Consider the following 18,137-nt stretch of genomic DNA (forward strand, 5'->3'; position numbering starts at 1 on the left):
CTCTCCCTCACAGACGGTTCCTGGGTCGAGTCAGGGGCCCGTGTGCTGAAGCTGGGGGTGTTGCCGGTTAAAGCCCTGCTGGTGGTGGGTGAACACGTCTGGGCCTCATCAGGAGGGCAGATCTTCATCATCAACACACAGACATACACTGTGGAGGTAGTACAGCACTGTTCACACACATTTCTACACGAACACTTGTTTTGCTACTGAAATGACTAGGTTTTAGTTTAGCAAATAGGGTTACAGTCTACAAGAATACAATTTTTTTACTTTAAAATCCCGGAAACAGCAGTCAAAAGTCAAAGTCGGTTCATGTTCGGTTCATGCTCGAAAACCCTCAAATGTGGCTGAAATACAACAATTCTGCCAAGATGAGTGGGCCAAAATTCCTGCACAGCGCTGTAACAGACTCATTGCAAGTTATCGCAAATGCTTGATTGCAGTTGTTGCTGCTAAGGGTGGCCCAACCAGTTATTAAGGTTAGGGGGCAAACACGTTTTCACACAGGGCCATGTGGGTTTGGATTTTGTTTTCCCTTCATAATAAAAAAACCTTAATTCAAAAACTGCATGTTTTGTTTACTTGTGTTCGCTTTTATTAATATATAAATTAGTTTGATGATATGAAACATTAAAGTGTGAAAAACATGCAAAAAAAAAATCAGGAAGGGGGCAAACACTTTTTCACACCACTGTACTGTACACCTAGGATGGCTTGAGGGTGAGTAAATCATGTGGTAATTTTCATTTTTGGGTGAACTATACCTTTAAGAGAGTGATAACTCTCTTTCTTTACTTACTCTCACAACACATAGGGCCTGAAATGCCTGCAGTGATCTCAGAATATTAAAGCCATGTGTTCTCTCTCCTACATGCAGACACTGACACACTGACCTGTTATCCAGCCAGCATCACTAAGCTCATTACCCTTCATCAGCTCTGCTTACCGTTGAACGATTGGCTGACAATAGAATAGAGAGTGAGGGATGAATATGTTAGAGGTGTGCTGGAAAGAAATACAAAATTAGTGATGCAAATAGAAAGTGGTGTTCATCTTTAATGAGATGAAAATCACAGATTCTGATGTGCAGAAATGCAAGAGCCAGATGGTTTCTCTTTTTCCAGTTTAATAATGTGGAAGTTCTGATGTGCTTGTGGGACATGCATTCGTCAAACCCTGTTAAATTTCCCATTGCAGTTCTTTGTTATTTTGTTTGCTCCAGCAAAGTCGTAAAACTGTAGTATATCAGAATCTAAATGTCATCCTCTCCCTCTCCGAGTGAAATGGGTCAAATCACAATCTCTTTTTCCTTCCCTGGACCGTCTTTTGGGTTACCTCAATTCTCTGTTCGATAGGTTACACAGGCAGATTTTTTCCAGAAATGAAGCCAAGCAAAAAGTCAGACCAGTGTTTTCCAGTCCAGCCAAGCCTAGTATCTGGTGGATAGAAGTATGTTTTGAGTTTAGAAGATTTTGTTTTTATAAATAGTGTGTGTGTGTGTGTGTGTGTGTGTGTGTGTGTGTGTGTGTGTGTGTGTGTGTGTGTGTGTGTGTGTGTGTGTGTGTGTGTGTGTGTGTGTGTGTGTGTGTGTGTGTGTGTGTGTGTGTGTGTGTGTGTGTGTGTGTGTGTGTTGACAGCGTCAGTTTGAAGCCCATCAGGAAGAGGGAATGGTCGTGTCCCACATGGTGGTGGCCGGGGTTGGAATCTGGATATCCTTCAGCACCGGCTCCACCCTCCGACTCTTCCACACAGAGACTCTCGACCACCTGCAAGACATCAACATCGCCACAGCTGTCAACAACATACTCCCAGGTACAGTATGCTATGATACGTCAACACAAAACACTTAACTGTAACGGAGGATGCTGTAAATAAATACACTGCTGGACTACCAGTACAGTTGCTAAACTTAAAAGTATTCCCTTCCACTCTATTATTCTGAAAGATAAGCCCTTAGAGACAGCTCTCTGTCATTTGTAGTCTTCAGACAGTGGCAGATTACAGGTGACTATGCTGATTTACGGTTTTATGTTTATATAATAACATGACATCATAAGTGGGTGTGTGGTTTAGTCATGTGATTCTCTTTCATGTGGAGGAACCGAATTACAGAGTCTCTTTTAGAGTCACAGAGCCATGTTACCTCATTTAAAACAAAAAAACTGATTTTGTTCATTTCCTTACTCAGATTACATCATGTTGGACTGGTTTTGTAGCTCTTTAAAGCACAATAAAAAGGTCACTGTTTTTGCCAGTATTAAATTAAAGCAGGTACATTTGAGGTCAAAAGTTTACAAACACGTTGCAGAATCTGCAAATGTTATTTATTTGACCAAAATAAGAGGGATCATGTAAAATGAATGTTATTTTTTATTTAGTACTGACCTGAATAAGTGCATATACTTGATTCTTAATACTGTGTTGTTTTTACCTGAATGATCAGCTGTTTTGTTGTTGTTATTTTTTAGTGGTAGTGGTTTATGAGTCGCTTGTTTGTCCTAAACAGTTAAACTGCCCGCTGTTCTTTAGAAAAAATGTTCAGGTCCCACAAATTCTTTGGTTTTTCAGCATTTTGTTGTGTATTTGAACCCTTTCCAATAATGACTGCATGATTTTGAGATCTGTCTTTTCAGACTGAGGACAACTGAAGTACTCATATGCAACCATTACAGAAGGTTTAACCCGCTCACTGATGCTTCAGAAGGAAAAAACAATGCATTAAGAGCCAGGGGTATAAACTTTAGAAAAGAATGAAAATGTTTACGTTTCTCCTTTTTTGCCTAAATATTATATTTTTTTATTATCCTTCAGAAGTTACAGAAAATACTTGGATGTTTCCCAGAAGGCGAAATATGCTTAATTTCAAAGTTTAATTTGAACCTTGTAATAGTTGCATGAGTCCCTCAGTTGTCCTCAGTGTGAAAAGATGGGTCTTAAAATTATTGTTGGAAAGAGTTTAAATACACAAAAATGCTGAAAAACCAAATCATTTTTCGGACCTGAAGGATTTTTCTAAAGAACAGTGGGCAGTTTAACTGTTCAGGACAAACAAGAGACTCATGAACAGCTATCACTAAACAAACCAAAAAAAAAACAGCTTTGGATCATTCAAGTAACAACACAGTATTAAGAATCAAGTGTATGTAAATTTTGAACAGGGTAATTTTTATAAATTCAATTATTATTTTCGCTTGTGAACTATATGTAAACGTCTTTTATGCGAAATATCTCATTCAGATCAGTACTAAATAGAAAATAGCATGCATTTTGTATGATCCCTCATATTTTGGTAAAATAATTCACATTTTGCAGATTCTTCAAGGTGTATGTAAACTTTTGACCTCAACTGTAGATTTTACACCTTATTTGTAGAAAAAAGCTTTTGAGGGGAAATCAGGGGTGAAGTCTTCTTAGTGTGCCAGTATTTCACAGTATTTCACATTTCTACTCATTGTGTTGTTTGGATTTTGTCCAGCAGTTGGTTTTGTTTCATTTTCATTAGTTGTTCTGAATGGGCCGTTTGTGCAGCTCAACACAAACTAGTGTGTTCGGGAAGCCATTCAGAGAGCGATTATACTAGAAATGACCTCAGCATTGGTTTTTGTTCTCTGTCTTTCTGTTTTTTTTTATGGTGGCAACATTATAGCTTTAATGCATGTGTGTGTGTGTGTGTGTGTGTGTGTGTGTGTGTGTGTGTGTGTGTGTGTGTGTGTGTGTGTGTTTGTGGTTATGTTCAAATGTTCACATTTCAATGATGTCCACATTGGGCTTTAATAATCACCAAATATTCCATCCATATTCTATCAAATGCAAGGAACTAGTCTTGCAAAGCCAGATTAAACAGCATGAGTTTTGGTCCTATTACATCCTATTCAGAACCAGCTACTTGGACAGGAAGAGACTCTCTGACCAACATGTTAAAGCAACCGCAGTTTATTTTACATTTATGTGGCATTTTGCAGGCAGGTTCATCTGAAATAGTTAATAGAATAGTGGTAGAAATAGCCTAATTTTATGGCTCACTGGGATAGTGGTGTTATGGTATTTCTGGCACTGTTCATTGCACCTGATTAGAATTGTAGTGATGTGTTTAGTATGAAAGCTCACTGATAAATGTGTTGAATGTCTAGATAGGGTTTGAATCACTTACTGCACATGTGCTCTGTTAATGAGAGGGCTGTTTCTTTATCCTCCAGGGCTGAATAAAGAAGCTTTATTTAAATCTCCATAGTGACAGGGGAGTCCAGGCACGCTCTGACTACGTGTTGGGGGTTCCTCACTGAATATGTTGTATCTCGTTCCCTCTTTATGTCTGATATCTGCATGCAGCTCTAGACCTGGAAAAGGGAAGAATCAGTATGACTATCTTTTTTTTTTTTAGATGAATACAATCAGAGTTATATTAAAAAAAGTTTCTGACTCTTCCAAGCTTTATAGTGGCAGTTGATTTTTTTTTATATTTTTTTTACATTTTGAAATCTGATGGTGTGGAAAAAATCTAAATATTGATAAAATCACCTTTAAAGTTGTTCAAATAAAGTTATTAGCAATGCATATTACTAATCAAAAATTAAGTTTTAATATCATTATGATAGGACATTTATTGAATATCTTCATGGAACATGATCTTTACTTAATATCCTAATAATTTTTTGCCATAAAAGAAAAATCGATAATTTTGACCCATACAGTGTATTGTTGGCTATTGCTGCAAATATACCCGTGCTACTTAAAACTGGTTTGGTGGTCCAGGGTCACATATGGATATTTTATCTTACACAAATGCATCAAATGTAATTTTTGAATCCCTACAAACAAGTAGCGTTAACTTGGAGCTTTAATGAACTGCATTTTAAATCACAATTGCAATACTTTTTTTATAAGAAAAATTGCAATTAGAATTCAAGAGAATCCAAATCAAACAGCCCTGATCTGAAATACTCTTGTGTAACTTTGACAGTATTTTCCCCCACCCCACATTGTATGTTCAGTAGGAAGTTAGAGATGTTGCAAAAGACCTCGTTTAGACGCTGTTCTTCTGTGCAGCTGTAACAATGTTGTTGTTGTTTTTTTTTATCTATTATTAGATACATCAAGGATTTGTTCCTAACAGTCATGCTAATAATATTCCCTTGACCTTCATTAGAAAAGGAAACTGCTCTATCAGCTCTATCACAGTGTTTTGTTTGGATAAGGAGGGTTTTTTTTTTCTAAGATCAAAAGTTTGTAGGAAAATGTGGTGAGGTTGAGTGAAGTTCAGCAATTCCTCGCCAACTCATGCAGCAGTTGGCCACACAGGAAACTGTTTGCATGGAGACATCGGCCACAAGGAGAACTTCCTATGTGAGAGTATCAGGGTGTGTCTCTGACTGCAGCTGATTCACTGCTGCTTACAACATGTTTTTACATGTTCATTTCACTTTTTATCTAAATGTGACCCTGGACCACAAAACCAGCCATAAGGGTCAGTTTTTTGAAATTGAGATTTGTATGTTATCTGAAAGCTGCTGTTAGGATAGGACAAGATTTTGCCGAGATGCAACTTTTTGAAATCTAAGGGTGCAAAAAAATCTACTTAATATCCTAATGATTTTTTGGGATAAAAGAAAAATCGATAATTTTGACCCATACAATGTATTTTTGGCTATTGCGACAAATATATCCATGCAACTTATGACTTCTAAATGACGAATAAGACCTTGCTATTTTAGTTTTAGATGTTAATCATTTTCATTTGAGCATTTGGCGTTATGTGAATTCACATTTCCTGATTCAACACTCCAAACAAGATGAGTCCTGCTAAAGTTTCCTTTTGATTTGATTAGTCAGATCTCAGTCATCTGTTGTAGGGCTGGGCGATTTGGCCTAAAATCAAAATCTCGATTAATTGAACATTTTAACTCGATTACAATTAATGAATGATTATTTTATTTATTAATAAAATTATATTTATATAATATTTATGTAATTATTTATTTTTTTGCCCTCATAGTTCACTGACAAGTTTTGTACAGTAAATATGCGCACATATTACAAGTGAGAGATTTTTTAATGAAGGGTGCATTACTTGATTTTAAAATAATTGAAGGAAACACACACTGTCTACTATCTATGATTATTTATTGAACATCAGTGTTGAACAACTGAAATTAAAGTACTCATTGCTTAATACAAAAAGTCACATTTTTCTTAAATTAGTGAAAATAAGTAACTTGCACTTTTGGAAACAAAATAAATTATTTTCAATGTTTTTCATATTAAAAGTAGAAAATAAGCGCTATCTCTTCTAAATAAAATTACTCTTGTATATCCTGTAAATACTTTTTACTGTATAAATACAGTTTAAGCTCTCCATCGACATGGCGGCGGAATAACGCAACGTAACGGAGCGGCGTCCTGTGACTCCACACGCGGTAGTGTTTTTAAAGGGAAAGTAATCGAAATAATCTACCTGGAAAAATTTGATCGATTATAGGTTCTGAATGTCGATTTCGATTACTTTTCGATTAATCGCCCAGCCCTAATCTGTTGGCATATCTCCTTACCTGCTGTTGTCACAAGGAAAACTTCCTAGATTTGGTGGCTAACAATAATAGGGGCTTTGTTGTTACCTACTCAGCTGGCTTTGGAAGGCTCGTTTAAACAGCTTTATAAGGGTGTGGACCTGCCAGGTCGCTGTTGAATTCCCTGCAGAAATGTGTTTCTTGGAAGTGGCTACAAACTGTCCATCAAGCTTTAGTTGGTTACTTTTATACACTAAAAGATGCATTGATTACCATCAGGATTGCTTTTGTAATGTCATATGGCATAATGCATCAGATCTGATTGAACAGAGAATGCAGGTATTGTCTTTTAAATTCCAGCACCATTTTGCCTCTGGCTGGCCAGCAGAATCTTTTAGCTTGGTTGTGCTGAGTATGTCGGATCATGCCCGGCTATTCCTTAAGCTCTGGGGCTTATTTGTCAGTGCAGGATTTCGTTCATGAAAGGCAGTGCTGGTCGCCTCCTATGCCGCGTTGTGTCTTTACATGTCTCTGAGGTGTTTCTTGGGATTTTAGGATATTTTCTGTCTTCCTGTCAGCAGTTCAGTGGCTCATCAATGGAATGAGGTGAAGTTTGAATAACCTTGAGGAACAGATACATTTATTGCTGAGTGAAACTCACACTGTATGGAAATCCATTCAGTTTCAAAATAAAGTTGCTGTTAAAGATTTATTTTACAGGGTAATGACTCTTCAAAGCTTTTTTACCTGAAAAAAACTAAAAAACGGTGTGTACTACCAAAGGAGGGACATTCATCTGTATCATATTTCTGTAGTTGCTGAGTTTCACTTCAGTACAGCTGAATACAATCATTTTGCATGCCCAGCAGTTACCTCAGACGGAGAGAACCTGAAACCCTTTTAAGTTCGATTTGTGTTCCGTAACGCAAGAGCAGATTTTAGGATGAGGGCTTGGTAGCGTAATTCCTGTGTTGTGTCCTGACCTTGGAGAGATGAAGACTGTCCTGGATTCACCTTACAGAAACCTGCAGTCGATGACACCCATCACTTTGTCTGCACAACAGTTTCTTATGTAACATTTGCTGAAATGACTGGCAGACATGGATATGATCCCTTCACCTGGTAATGGATTTTACAGCTGCTAAACCATATGTGTTTGTCTGTTATATGTGACCCTGGAACACAAAACTAGTCTTAAGAAGCACGGGTATGTTTGTAGCAATAGCCAAAATTACATTGTATTGGTATCCAAAAATCATTTAGATATGAAGATTATGTTTCAGTAAGATCTTGTAAATTTTCTACTGTAAATATATCAAAACTTAATTTTTAATTTGTTATATGCATTGCTAAGAACTTCATTTGGACAACTTCAAAGGCAATTTTCGCAGTATTTTGATTTTAGTTGTATCTCAGCCAAATATTGTCTTATCCTAACAAACCATACATCAATGGAATACTATTTAATCTGCTTTCAGTTGATGTATAAATCTTAATTACCAAAAATTGACCCTTATGACTGGTTTTGTGATCCAGGGTCACATATTACAAATGTGCTGAAGCCCTTTGAATCTATTTGTCATCATAAAACAAACAACTTCCTTTTTTCTGATTTGCAGAAGAGTCATCCTCTATCAAGTGTGGAGTGAAAGTCTTGAAATTCATATTATGGCTTTTGTGGAAATTATTAAGACTGATAGTGTGTTTGTTTGTGATAGTACAAGCAGTGGTCTTTGTCTCTGATGGCTTTGTCTCCTGTGACCTAAATACTCACTCATGTGTGCAGTAATGGCACAAACAGAGCAGCCACCACAAAAACAGCTGCACTGACTCTTGGGGTTCAGATAAATCTTTATCAATTATGTATAAACAATATGTTTAATTTTTTTCAAATTGAAAGGATGTTACTTCAGGAACCGCTTTAGGCCCATTAGTGGTTAATGCTTAGATTTTTTTTGCTCTTAGTGTCTGGAAAATTGCACAATGTCTAATTTTCCTCAAGCCTGTTAGATCAGCGTTAGAGCTTATTAAATTCTGGCATGTTGATACTGGTTATGATTCGGTTTGTTTAAATATAATGAAATGCATTACAGAGTCATTTTTCATGTTGCTCATAAGATCAAATCCCCCCCACCAGCACATCAGCACGTGCTTTTCTGAGTTGCTCATTGACAAATTAGTTTTGATTGCTCTTGACATGATTTATAACAAAGTGTGTCAGTCTTTTGATGGCGTTACAAAGACATCAGCTACAATATCACTCAGCAGGCGATTAACTGACCACAACAGCTTAGCTTTGTTCAAGGTGACCTATTATGCCCATTTTTACAAGTCTCTGATGTCACCAAAGTGTGTATATGAAGTTTTAGCTCAAAATACCTGACAGATCTTTTTATAGCTTGTTAAAATTGCCACTTTTAGGGTATGAGCCAAAACACACAGTTTTTGTGTTTGTCCCTTTAAATGCAAATGAGCTGGTAGATGAATGGCATACTGTCACAAACTTTACAAGTCCCACTTGTGATTTTGAGCTTGACAAATTCAAGCGGTCGCCTTCACATTGCTTTTATATACAATATTTAACTACCACATTTCTATTTCCGATCATTCAGGCAGCATGTGGAGGCAGCATCAGTGAAGACCGGCAGAGACAATGGTAGCTTTAGTAACATTAGCCTTGTGCGAAGAAGCTCTTTCGGAAAGGCTATTTGGAGAACAAAATATGACGCGTGGTCCTTGTCTGGATCTGATGTTTGCACACAAAGCATTGGTTTTGATCCCTCTTTCAGAATCAACCTTTGCAAAAAATCCAGCGTTGAACTGAGCCTCGTTGTGAGGCAGTCCGGTGTAAAATGATTGGCACAAACATATAGGACTTTAGCAGGTTTTTTTTTTTTTTTTTTTTTCAGCAAGTTTAACCAGTGTCCTTAGTGGCTCAGATTGAGAGAGTCTCCCTACGATGAGGTCAGTGTAGGGAGAAATCTGGAATTGCTTGTTTAAAGAGACTGTTTATGATTTATTAGGATTTTTAAAAAATGAGTGGGTGGATTTTACCATTATAGGCTGGTTGTTTTCACACACTGTGGCCACACAACTGTTATAAAAGTGATTTTTGCATAATAGGTCCCCTGTAAAACACTAAAGACAGCTTGTACAGATAGTCTTGTACAAAATAAATTATTATTATTATTAATATTAATAATATTAGTAGTATATATTATATGGAGGTTTAAAAAGGATTATGGATTTGAACCAAAATAAAGTCAAATATACAAAAACCTAAACTTATTTCATTTCAAATAAACTCAATGCCAACTCAATTTTCTATGTACATGTCTTTCTGTCGCTCTTCAGAAGGTCAGACTGGAGAAACACACACACAGCCCACAGCTAAATCTATTCTTGGATGTTGGAGATGTTCAGCTGTACCACAGCAGCAAGATGCACAAAGAATGCACAATAGACTTTTTTTATAAACATAAAGGACCCCCTCGTTTTGTAGACAATTTTGCAATTTTGTAACAGATAAAACATATTTACAAAGTGTATAAAACTAAATGGGTCTTTCTCCTTTGTCCATTAGGAGGACTGAACAGTTGTTGACAAAGTGGCCATTTAAAACCTATTTTAGTTTCTTTGTGACAAATTTGGTCTGCAGGACTTGGAATAAAATGCTTAAAAACTCTGGAGATGTTTTTGCAAACTCAGCTCTCGTTTGTTTCGTAATAGCCCCCGATTAGAGCCGTTTCCATGACTAATGTAATGATCTGCGATGCTCAGAAATATGAGCCAATCCTTTCCTAACGAGTCAGTGAGCACTAAGGAACAGCTGAATAGGACTTTGTTCTCTAACACTTTAAACTTGCAGTCTGGTCCTGACCAATCAGCTTTTTAGAGGGTGTTGACCTATAGATGTTTTTTTAGTCAGTGTTGTTCCTCTTTACGTGCAGTTCTGTTTGCTCTTATGTGATAAGGGACAAAAGAACAGCTATGTGCCTGATGACATTCTTTCTTTTTAGTCACACTATTAAAATTACAAGCACATTGTTATTGCATTTAGATAAAAGTCTCTGAAAAGTCTTTAACGTCCCATTGTTTTACTTAAAGGGGACATCAGAAGTTGGTATGATTCTTTAGGGTCTTCATGAAATGTCTGCAAAATACTTTGGTTAAAAGTTTAATAGTTGTGCAAAACAACACCCTTTTTACCTTGTCAAAAACAGCTCTGTTCACAGCGAGCTGGGATGGTGCATATCTCTTTAAATGCTAATGAGCTACTGCTCACCCCGCCCTTTCTGTACTTGGTTTACCATAAAAAACAAAACTATCCCACCCCACTGCGTCCTTAGTGGCTCTGATGACGAGAGAAAATGAAGACTTATGTTCACTTTTACATTCAAATACAAAAAATTTGCATTGCTTACGAAATGTTGTTGCTACAGCTGCTCAAGCGTGGAGAAAATGGCGGACAGCGTACAACTGGCTGAGGGCGGAAATATGTTAATACAGGAAAAGTCTGTTAGTGGTTGTGGGCGGAGCCTGAGCAGCATGATGTCATACTGCTCGGAAAATCAAAACGGCCTGATAATAGAGACTGTTTAGGGTTTTGGGGGATTTAAAAAGGAGTGAATAGATTTTATCATTGTAGGGTGGTTGTGTCCACACATTGCTGAGACACATTTATATGCAAACACTATTTAAAAGTGAATTTTGCATCTGATGGCCCCTTTCATTTCACAATTCTTACACAGGTCCTAAAGTTTCTGTTCTGTATTATACTTTTTGAATTTTAATTGATGGAGTAGCATACTTTGAGTAAGAAGAATTTTTGTTATTATTATTAAATACAGTATTCCTTACCATTTCTAAATTTGCTTATTGTATTTTCATGGTGTTTGTTTATATGTTCTTCACAGTGTTATAGCATATTATTTACCAATAATGGGTCAAAAAATGACAAAGACAATGACAAGCGCCTATACATTTATTTAATCGCCAACATTAAAGTAATTTTGAAATAATTCTTTGAATGATATCAAATCTGTGACCAGACTGGACGTAACATACAGTACATGTTGTACAAATTTAGAGTTGTTTGTTTAACCAAATATCTGAACATTTGGCATTCTTTTCTTTCTAATGAGGCCTCCCTCCCATTTCAAAGTGCGCATCGTGTCAGGTTTCTTTGGAAACCAACTGCTATTCAGCATCATCCCCATAGTAACCTACCCACACATGCTGTCGAGTTCCTGCCCACACAGCCTAGCATGTGTGGATGATGTTATTATTCCACTGGGTGAATATTTCACAGAGTACCTCTAGTCAGGAGTGCTCACCACAAGTGTTTTATAGTATGTGTTTTTGCAGTGCCAGTCATTAAATCGAATGAAATGTTCCCTTTTAGGACAGCAGAGAGTCTCTGTAAGCAGTTTGTTAGTGTGTCACGGCCTGCTGTTGGTGGGGACCAATCTCGGGGTCACAGTGGCTCTGTCCGTGCCCAGACTGCAGGGCATCCCAAAAGTAACAGGTGGGTATAATCCATTCTGCTGTGTTTTTAATGCATACTGCTCAGTGGGTAATTTCTCACTTTCAAATATTGCAGCTCAGCACAAGATCAGGAACAAACCACACCCGACAATGAAAAAAGCATCTGCCTCAACTTTTCATACTTCTTCTTTTTTTTTTTCCAAGACAGTTAAAGGGGACAGTTCAACCAAAAATTTTAACTGACATTATTACTCACCCTCATTCCAAACCCATAAGACCCATCTTCAGAACACAATTTAAGATATTTTTGATGAAATTTAAGAGCTTTCTGACCCTGCATGGACAGAAATGCAACTGACACGTTCAAGGCCTAAAAAGGTAGTGATGACATTGATAAAATAGTCAATGTGACATAAGTGCTTCAACCCTAATTTTATGAAGGTATTTTTTCTGTGCAAAGAAAACTAAAATAATGTCTTTATTCAACAATTTCTTCTCTTCTACGCCTTCATTGTGGTACTCTCTTCTCTGGGCTTCATTAAATTAGGGTTGAAGCACTGATGGCACATTGACTATTTTATCAATGTCATCTATTTTGTTAATGCCCTTATTACCTTTCTGGGCCTTGAACATGGTAGTTGCGTTGCTGTCTGCACAAGATCAGAAAGCTCTTAAATTTCATCAAAAATATCTTAAATTGTGTTCTGAAGATGAACAAAGGTCTTACAGGTTTGGAACGACATTAGGGTGAGCAATTAATGACATAATTTTCATTTTTGGGTGAACTATCCCTTTAATTACCACTGTTGGTAAATACAACTAAAAAAATAAAGCAGAAATGAAAAACTGAGATGAAAAACTTTAACTTGAAAATTAAATTAAAAATGTTTCCTTGTAACCGAAATAAAATAAGTACTACAATGAAATAAAAATAAATTTAAATTTAAGCTAAACAGAAATATTTAAATATATATTAAATCAAATGCTAAATAAAAAATATTAATATAGACATATATAGACATCTGTTTTTATACTTAATATTTGCATTGAAAAATAAATATATATTTTTGAATAAGTATTATACCAAAATGTTTATAATTTGTTTTGATTAGAAACATATTTTACCCTTATACACCTCCAGTCATAAGGGTAAAGATTTTTAATGTTTTTTGTAAGTCTCTTCTGCTCACCAAGGTCCTTGAAAGTGCTTGAATTTATTTTGTGCAAGAAGTTTTCTGGAAAAAATTCCATATTATTCCCCCAGGTCCGCTAAAGTGTTATTTCGCCAGCGCTTCATGGCCTATTCATACTAGCTTGCTTAATTTATGTTAGTTACATTTACGATAAATAGAATATCAGATCTCTGTCATATGGCCAAAAATAAATGCAAAAAAGTGATTTCTTATCTTAAAAGGTAACACAGTGTAACCTTGCTCTCACTTGAAGTGTTTCCCCATATTAAGTCCTTGAATTTGAGGGTATTGGACCTGGAAAGTCCTTGAAAGCTCCTTGAATTTGAAGTTAACCAAGGTGTGGGAACCCTGTTTCTATTTATCAAAGAAAAAAAATGTACTCAACTGTTTTAAATATTGATAATAATAATAATATTAATAATAATTTCTGTGAAGGATCATGTGACACTGAAAACTGGAGTAATGATTCTGAAAATGTAGCTTTGATCACAGGAATTACATTTTAAAATATATCCAAATAGAAAGCAGTTATTTTAAATAGTAAAGGTATTTCACAGTATTACTGCTTCTGCTGTATTTTGGATCAAATAAATGCAGACTTTTGACTGGTAGTGTATATTTCATTACTGTGTTCTGACATTTTTGTGTGTGTTTTATCTCTTTTTATTTGATTTTATTCTGCTCGAGCAAACTTTTGAAAGTCTTGGTCATTCATCTCCCTCTTTGTCTCGTTCCAGGTCGAGGAATGGTCTCTTTTCATGCTCACCATGGCCCAGTCAAGTTCCTTACCATGGCAACAGCAGTGTGTAATGTCTCCCAAGCAACCATGGCAACTCTCACCTCCAACACACCCAGCCAGTGCCAGCCTGGGGCCCAAGAGTTGGAGGAAACCCAACTAGATGAGAACTGCTTTGGGCTGGGGCACACCAGTACCAGCTCTCCCTCACATGCTCCAGTTCTCCAGGACTCCCTGTCCTCCTCATGTGGGTCTCTAGCTCTGTCTCAGGGCTCTTTAGAGCACGGCCCAGAGGACGCAACAATATACGACTTGCTGAACGAGCCGGCGCACTTCCAGAAAGCAAAGCAGACTGAGAAAGTGAATGTGAGCTCATTGTTAGTGGTGTCTGGAGGACTGGGACACCGCAGAATCAACAGAAAAACAAAACAGTCTAAACACGAGGAGATGGTGTCCACCATTATGGTGTGGCAAATACCACTGCCAAGCCTGTGAGAGGAAAAGATGGAGAACGGTGAGGATCAGGTTTTAGTTTGGATGCAGCTGCACAAACAGCAGTATCTATCACTCTTTTGTTTCTTTTCCTCATCTAATGATGCTTTTACTGTATGTCTTCACTTTAGGCAGTTCCTTAGACTGACCTTGCATTCAGCCATGGGCTGACGGGGAAAAAAAGATTAATGAATGAAGGGAAAAAAGAATGTGTTCCAGGAATGAGCTGAACTACCAAGTGAAATGTGTTTTACCACTTGGCTCATTCGCCTGAATTAAAAAGTGCATTTGTGAAAATGTCAGTACCACTGCAGTGTAATAATATTCAGGTCTAATTGCGGTAATTTTACAAAAACTAGCAACAACTGGCAAACAGCAGAACTCTTTCTATCATTTGTCACATTTTAAACACGCTTACCTGCATCTGCAGCTCTTCGTCTAGTTTCAGTTCTTAGAACATTTTTGTGAAAGGACATCTCAAAATGTTTGGTGGTTCTTGTAAAAGACGTTCTAAAACATTGGTCGAATTCAGGCTCGTCTGAGGTTTATGACCTTTGTGATCGGCTGCAACCTGTGACTGAATGACCTGTATGAGAATCTCTGGCGGGCCGGAGATTCTGTTTGGGTCCCAAAAAGTGAAGTTGGTGTCTAATGTTGCAAGGTAAAACAAAATGGCATTCATCATTTCTAATTTAAGGTTGATGCTTATCAATATTTAAAGGTATGGAAAAAGCTTTATATTGACACATTGTGATATGTATTTCTGACTTGTATATTAACAAATATATATTCCATTGTTTTAACCAGCGTTCTTTGTATATCTGTGCAAGATAACCATGTGTGATTATGTTTTTGCCTTGTTTTGAACTGGCCCTTTTTAGTTTCTTTTTCCTTTTGATGGGCTATAACTGCGAGCTTATACCTAAGGGAATGACCTGAGGAGAAAATTGAATTTGAGGCTGAACAGAGGTTGAATGGATTTCTGTGAAATGCACTTTACCAACAGCAACAATGATTTTAGAGCTTATGGTGAAAATTGACCTGGGCATGGATAGAAAGAAGGAAAGTAACCTAATTTAAAAAAAAAAAAAAAAAAAAGAAAATATACTTGTTGTATACTTGTTGTCTTTTTCCCCTTTTGTATTCTTTTTGCAAGTTGTCTGCCTAAAAGGGAAATTAAAAAGGTCATATTTATCCCTTAACTGTGATGGTTGATCATCTTTGGATGTTTAGTTATTATCAGTGGGATCTATACACTAAGTGAGAATATTAAAGCTGCAGTCCTTAACTTTTTTTTGGTTTAAAGTGATCCAAAATCAGTTTTTGAGCAACATTGAGTACATAACCAGCCTTAGCCCAATTCACAAAGGTAAGCTTGTAATATAGTGTTTTCACGACACGTCATCAATCGGCCATATTGGCAGCACTGAATGTAAACAATGCCACTGAACCGAATGAAACTTGAATATTTTGCTGATTATTTCTGCTGAAAATGGTCAATTATTGTCATCTATTGGGCTGTACTAAAAGTTCTAACAAATCAAGGAGAAAAGTGCAAAAAACTGTCTGAGGAACAAAAGGTGTTTGTGGTTGGCCAAACTGAACCAGAATTTTCAGGGCAAGAATCTTGACAACAATCGTGTTTGGTCTGATCATTTCCGGTCATGTAGGTAAAATGTTAGGCTAATATCTTAATTAATACTGCTCATGTTTACTACTGCCTATTACGCCTACTGGCATGTAGGGCAGCAACAAAGATCATCCACTTCTGTCTTTGGCCAGCTCTTCAATAGTGCCCCAGGTGTGGCTCAGGGTTTTCAGCTCTGCCTCTACTGTTCGCCGCCATGTGTTCTTTGGTCTTCCCCTTTTTCTTTTCCCCTCAGGGGTCCAATGCAGGGCTGTCTTGGAGATAGAGGTGCAGTCCCTTCGCATAACATGGCCAATCCATCTCCATCGTCTTCTTGTGATGATGGTATCCATGTCCTCTTGCTTGCATTGCTGGAGAAAGGTCATGGTTGGAGATTTTCCTTGGCCGGAAGATGCGAAGGATCTTCCTAAGACTTGTGGTGTGGAAGGTGGACAGTTTGTTGAGGTCACCTTCAGTCATCCGCCAGCATTCCGACCCGTACAGCAACGCTGACAGTACACAGCTCTGGTAGATTCTCAACTTGGTGTGGACACTGTATTGTGATGACCTCCAAACATTGTTAAGGGTCTTGAACACTGTCCTGGCCTTGTTGAGTCTGCTCTGAATGTCATTTCCAGCGCTGCCATCCTGTCTCACGATGCTCGTGTTTACCACCTATTAACTTTAGTTCTGTCATGAAAAATTTTTGCAATCTTCTCCTTGATTTATAACTTTTGGAAGTCTGTAGTACTCCAAACATTTATTCTGTTCTGACTAATTAGTACAGCCCAAAACATGCCAATAATTGACCATTTTGAGCAGCAATAATCAGCTAAATTTGCAAGTTCTGTTAGGTTCAGTGAAATTTACATTCAGTGCAATATCACAATATCATCGCTTGATGACGCATCGTAAAAACACGCTATTGCAATGCATTTTTCCCCTCAGTTGGTCAGAACAAAAGTGGCAGACGTGTTACTTATTCAGATGACATTTTCTGGTGAAAACTCTTATTTGGGTCATATTTCCAAGATGTCTGTGATTTCTAAGTACATCCACACCAGCTGTGACTGACAGCCACATGTAAATTCAAAACATTATTCATCCGCACTAAGGAGCTGTGCCGAAGCACAACCCACAAAAAGTCAATAATTCAGCAAATAACTGCAATTGCAGGTTTCAGAAATGGTGACAAAGAGGCAAAACTTACAATCACACACCCCTAAAATAATCATTTTGCGAAATGGCAAGTACAGTTCTTAGTGTTTTTTTTAAGATCCCTGATAGCACACATACATCACGTGATGTCTAGCCCATTTGTCGTCTGCATTTACATCTGGAAGACGTATATTTTAGTGTTTGTTTATCTGCAATTCGTCTTTATGACGTTTTCTATCAGATGTCTATTAGATGTCTTTAAGATGTTTATGATTTAGAATGTATGTAAAACTGACATCTTACAAACTGTCTGTCAGATATTTGTACACAGCAGATGCTTTCTAGATCAAGTGATCTTTAACAGACATATTGCATGAGTATGTGCTATCTGGAATAGCTGATATCACAGTGTTGATAAGATTCTTTGGTTTTGATCTGATATGTTTGTCATGATAAATAATGGACAAAACTAAGATACAAAGTCCTTTGAGTGCTGTAAAAGCATTAGACCACTTGCAGATAAACTGATGGGTGAGATTTATTTTGTTCTGCAGAAGGCCTTTCACCCCCCTCACAGGATGGCACACTAATATATGCAGTGCTTTCATTCTTTGTGGGCTCAGGGATCTTTGCAAGTCCCCTCAGACTGAGAACAGCTGATGTGTGTATTTAGAGGGCTAATAGTGACATCTCGGTCTGACCATGTGCTGTCAGGGTGACAGACAGTCTCAACTCTGATGTGTTGCTCTCAGAAACCGAGTGGTTACCCTAGTAACTCTCTTGAAGAGCGGTGTAGCCCATAATATCAGGATGGAGAGTAATGGTCTTCCTTAATATGCTCATAAAACTTCACCACATTTGAGAAGGCCAGATGAAGTCATGCTGCTCTTGACAATGTTTCAAAGCTTTGCTTTTTTCTCATTTGACAACCTGAAATTACA

General features: G+C 37.3%; 1 protein-coding gene across 3 annotated transcripts in view; it reads left to right on the forward strand.

Moving 5' to 3' along the window:
* Window positions 1-15,613, forward strand: part of arhgef10 (Rho guanine nucleotide exchange factor (GEF) 10) — a 61,543-nt gene extending 45,930 nt beyond the window's left edge. For 2 of the 3 annotated variants that reach the window (XM_073826518.1, XM_073826520.1), the window contains 4 exons: window positions 14-156; window positions 1,638-1,812; window positions 11,908-12,030; window positions 13,921-15,613. In XM_073826518.1, coding sequence (XP_073682619.1) covers window positions 14-156; window positions 1,638-1,812; window positions 11,908-12,030; window positions 13,921-14,414 — 935 coding nt within the window. In that variant the 3' untranslated portion in view covers window positions 14,415-15,613. The remainder of the gene's footprint in view (window positions 1-13; window positions 157-1,637; window positions 1,813-11,907; window positions 12,031-13,920) is intronic. The other variant, XM_073826519.1, reaches the window with a different exon arrangement.
* The last annotated feature ends 2,524 nt before the right edge of the window (window positions 15,614-18,137 follow it).

Source organism: Garra rufa, chromosome 21, assembly GCF_049309525.1.
Source record: "Garra rufa chromosome 21, GarRuf1.0, whole genome shotgun sequence".
In the NCBI taxonomy this organism is placed as follows: Eukaryota; Metazoa; Chordata; class Actinopteri; order Cypriniformes; family Cyprinidae; genus Garra; species Garra rufa.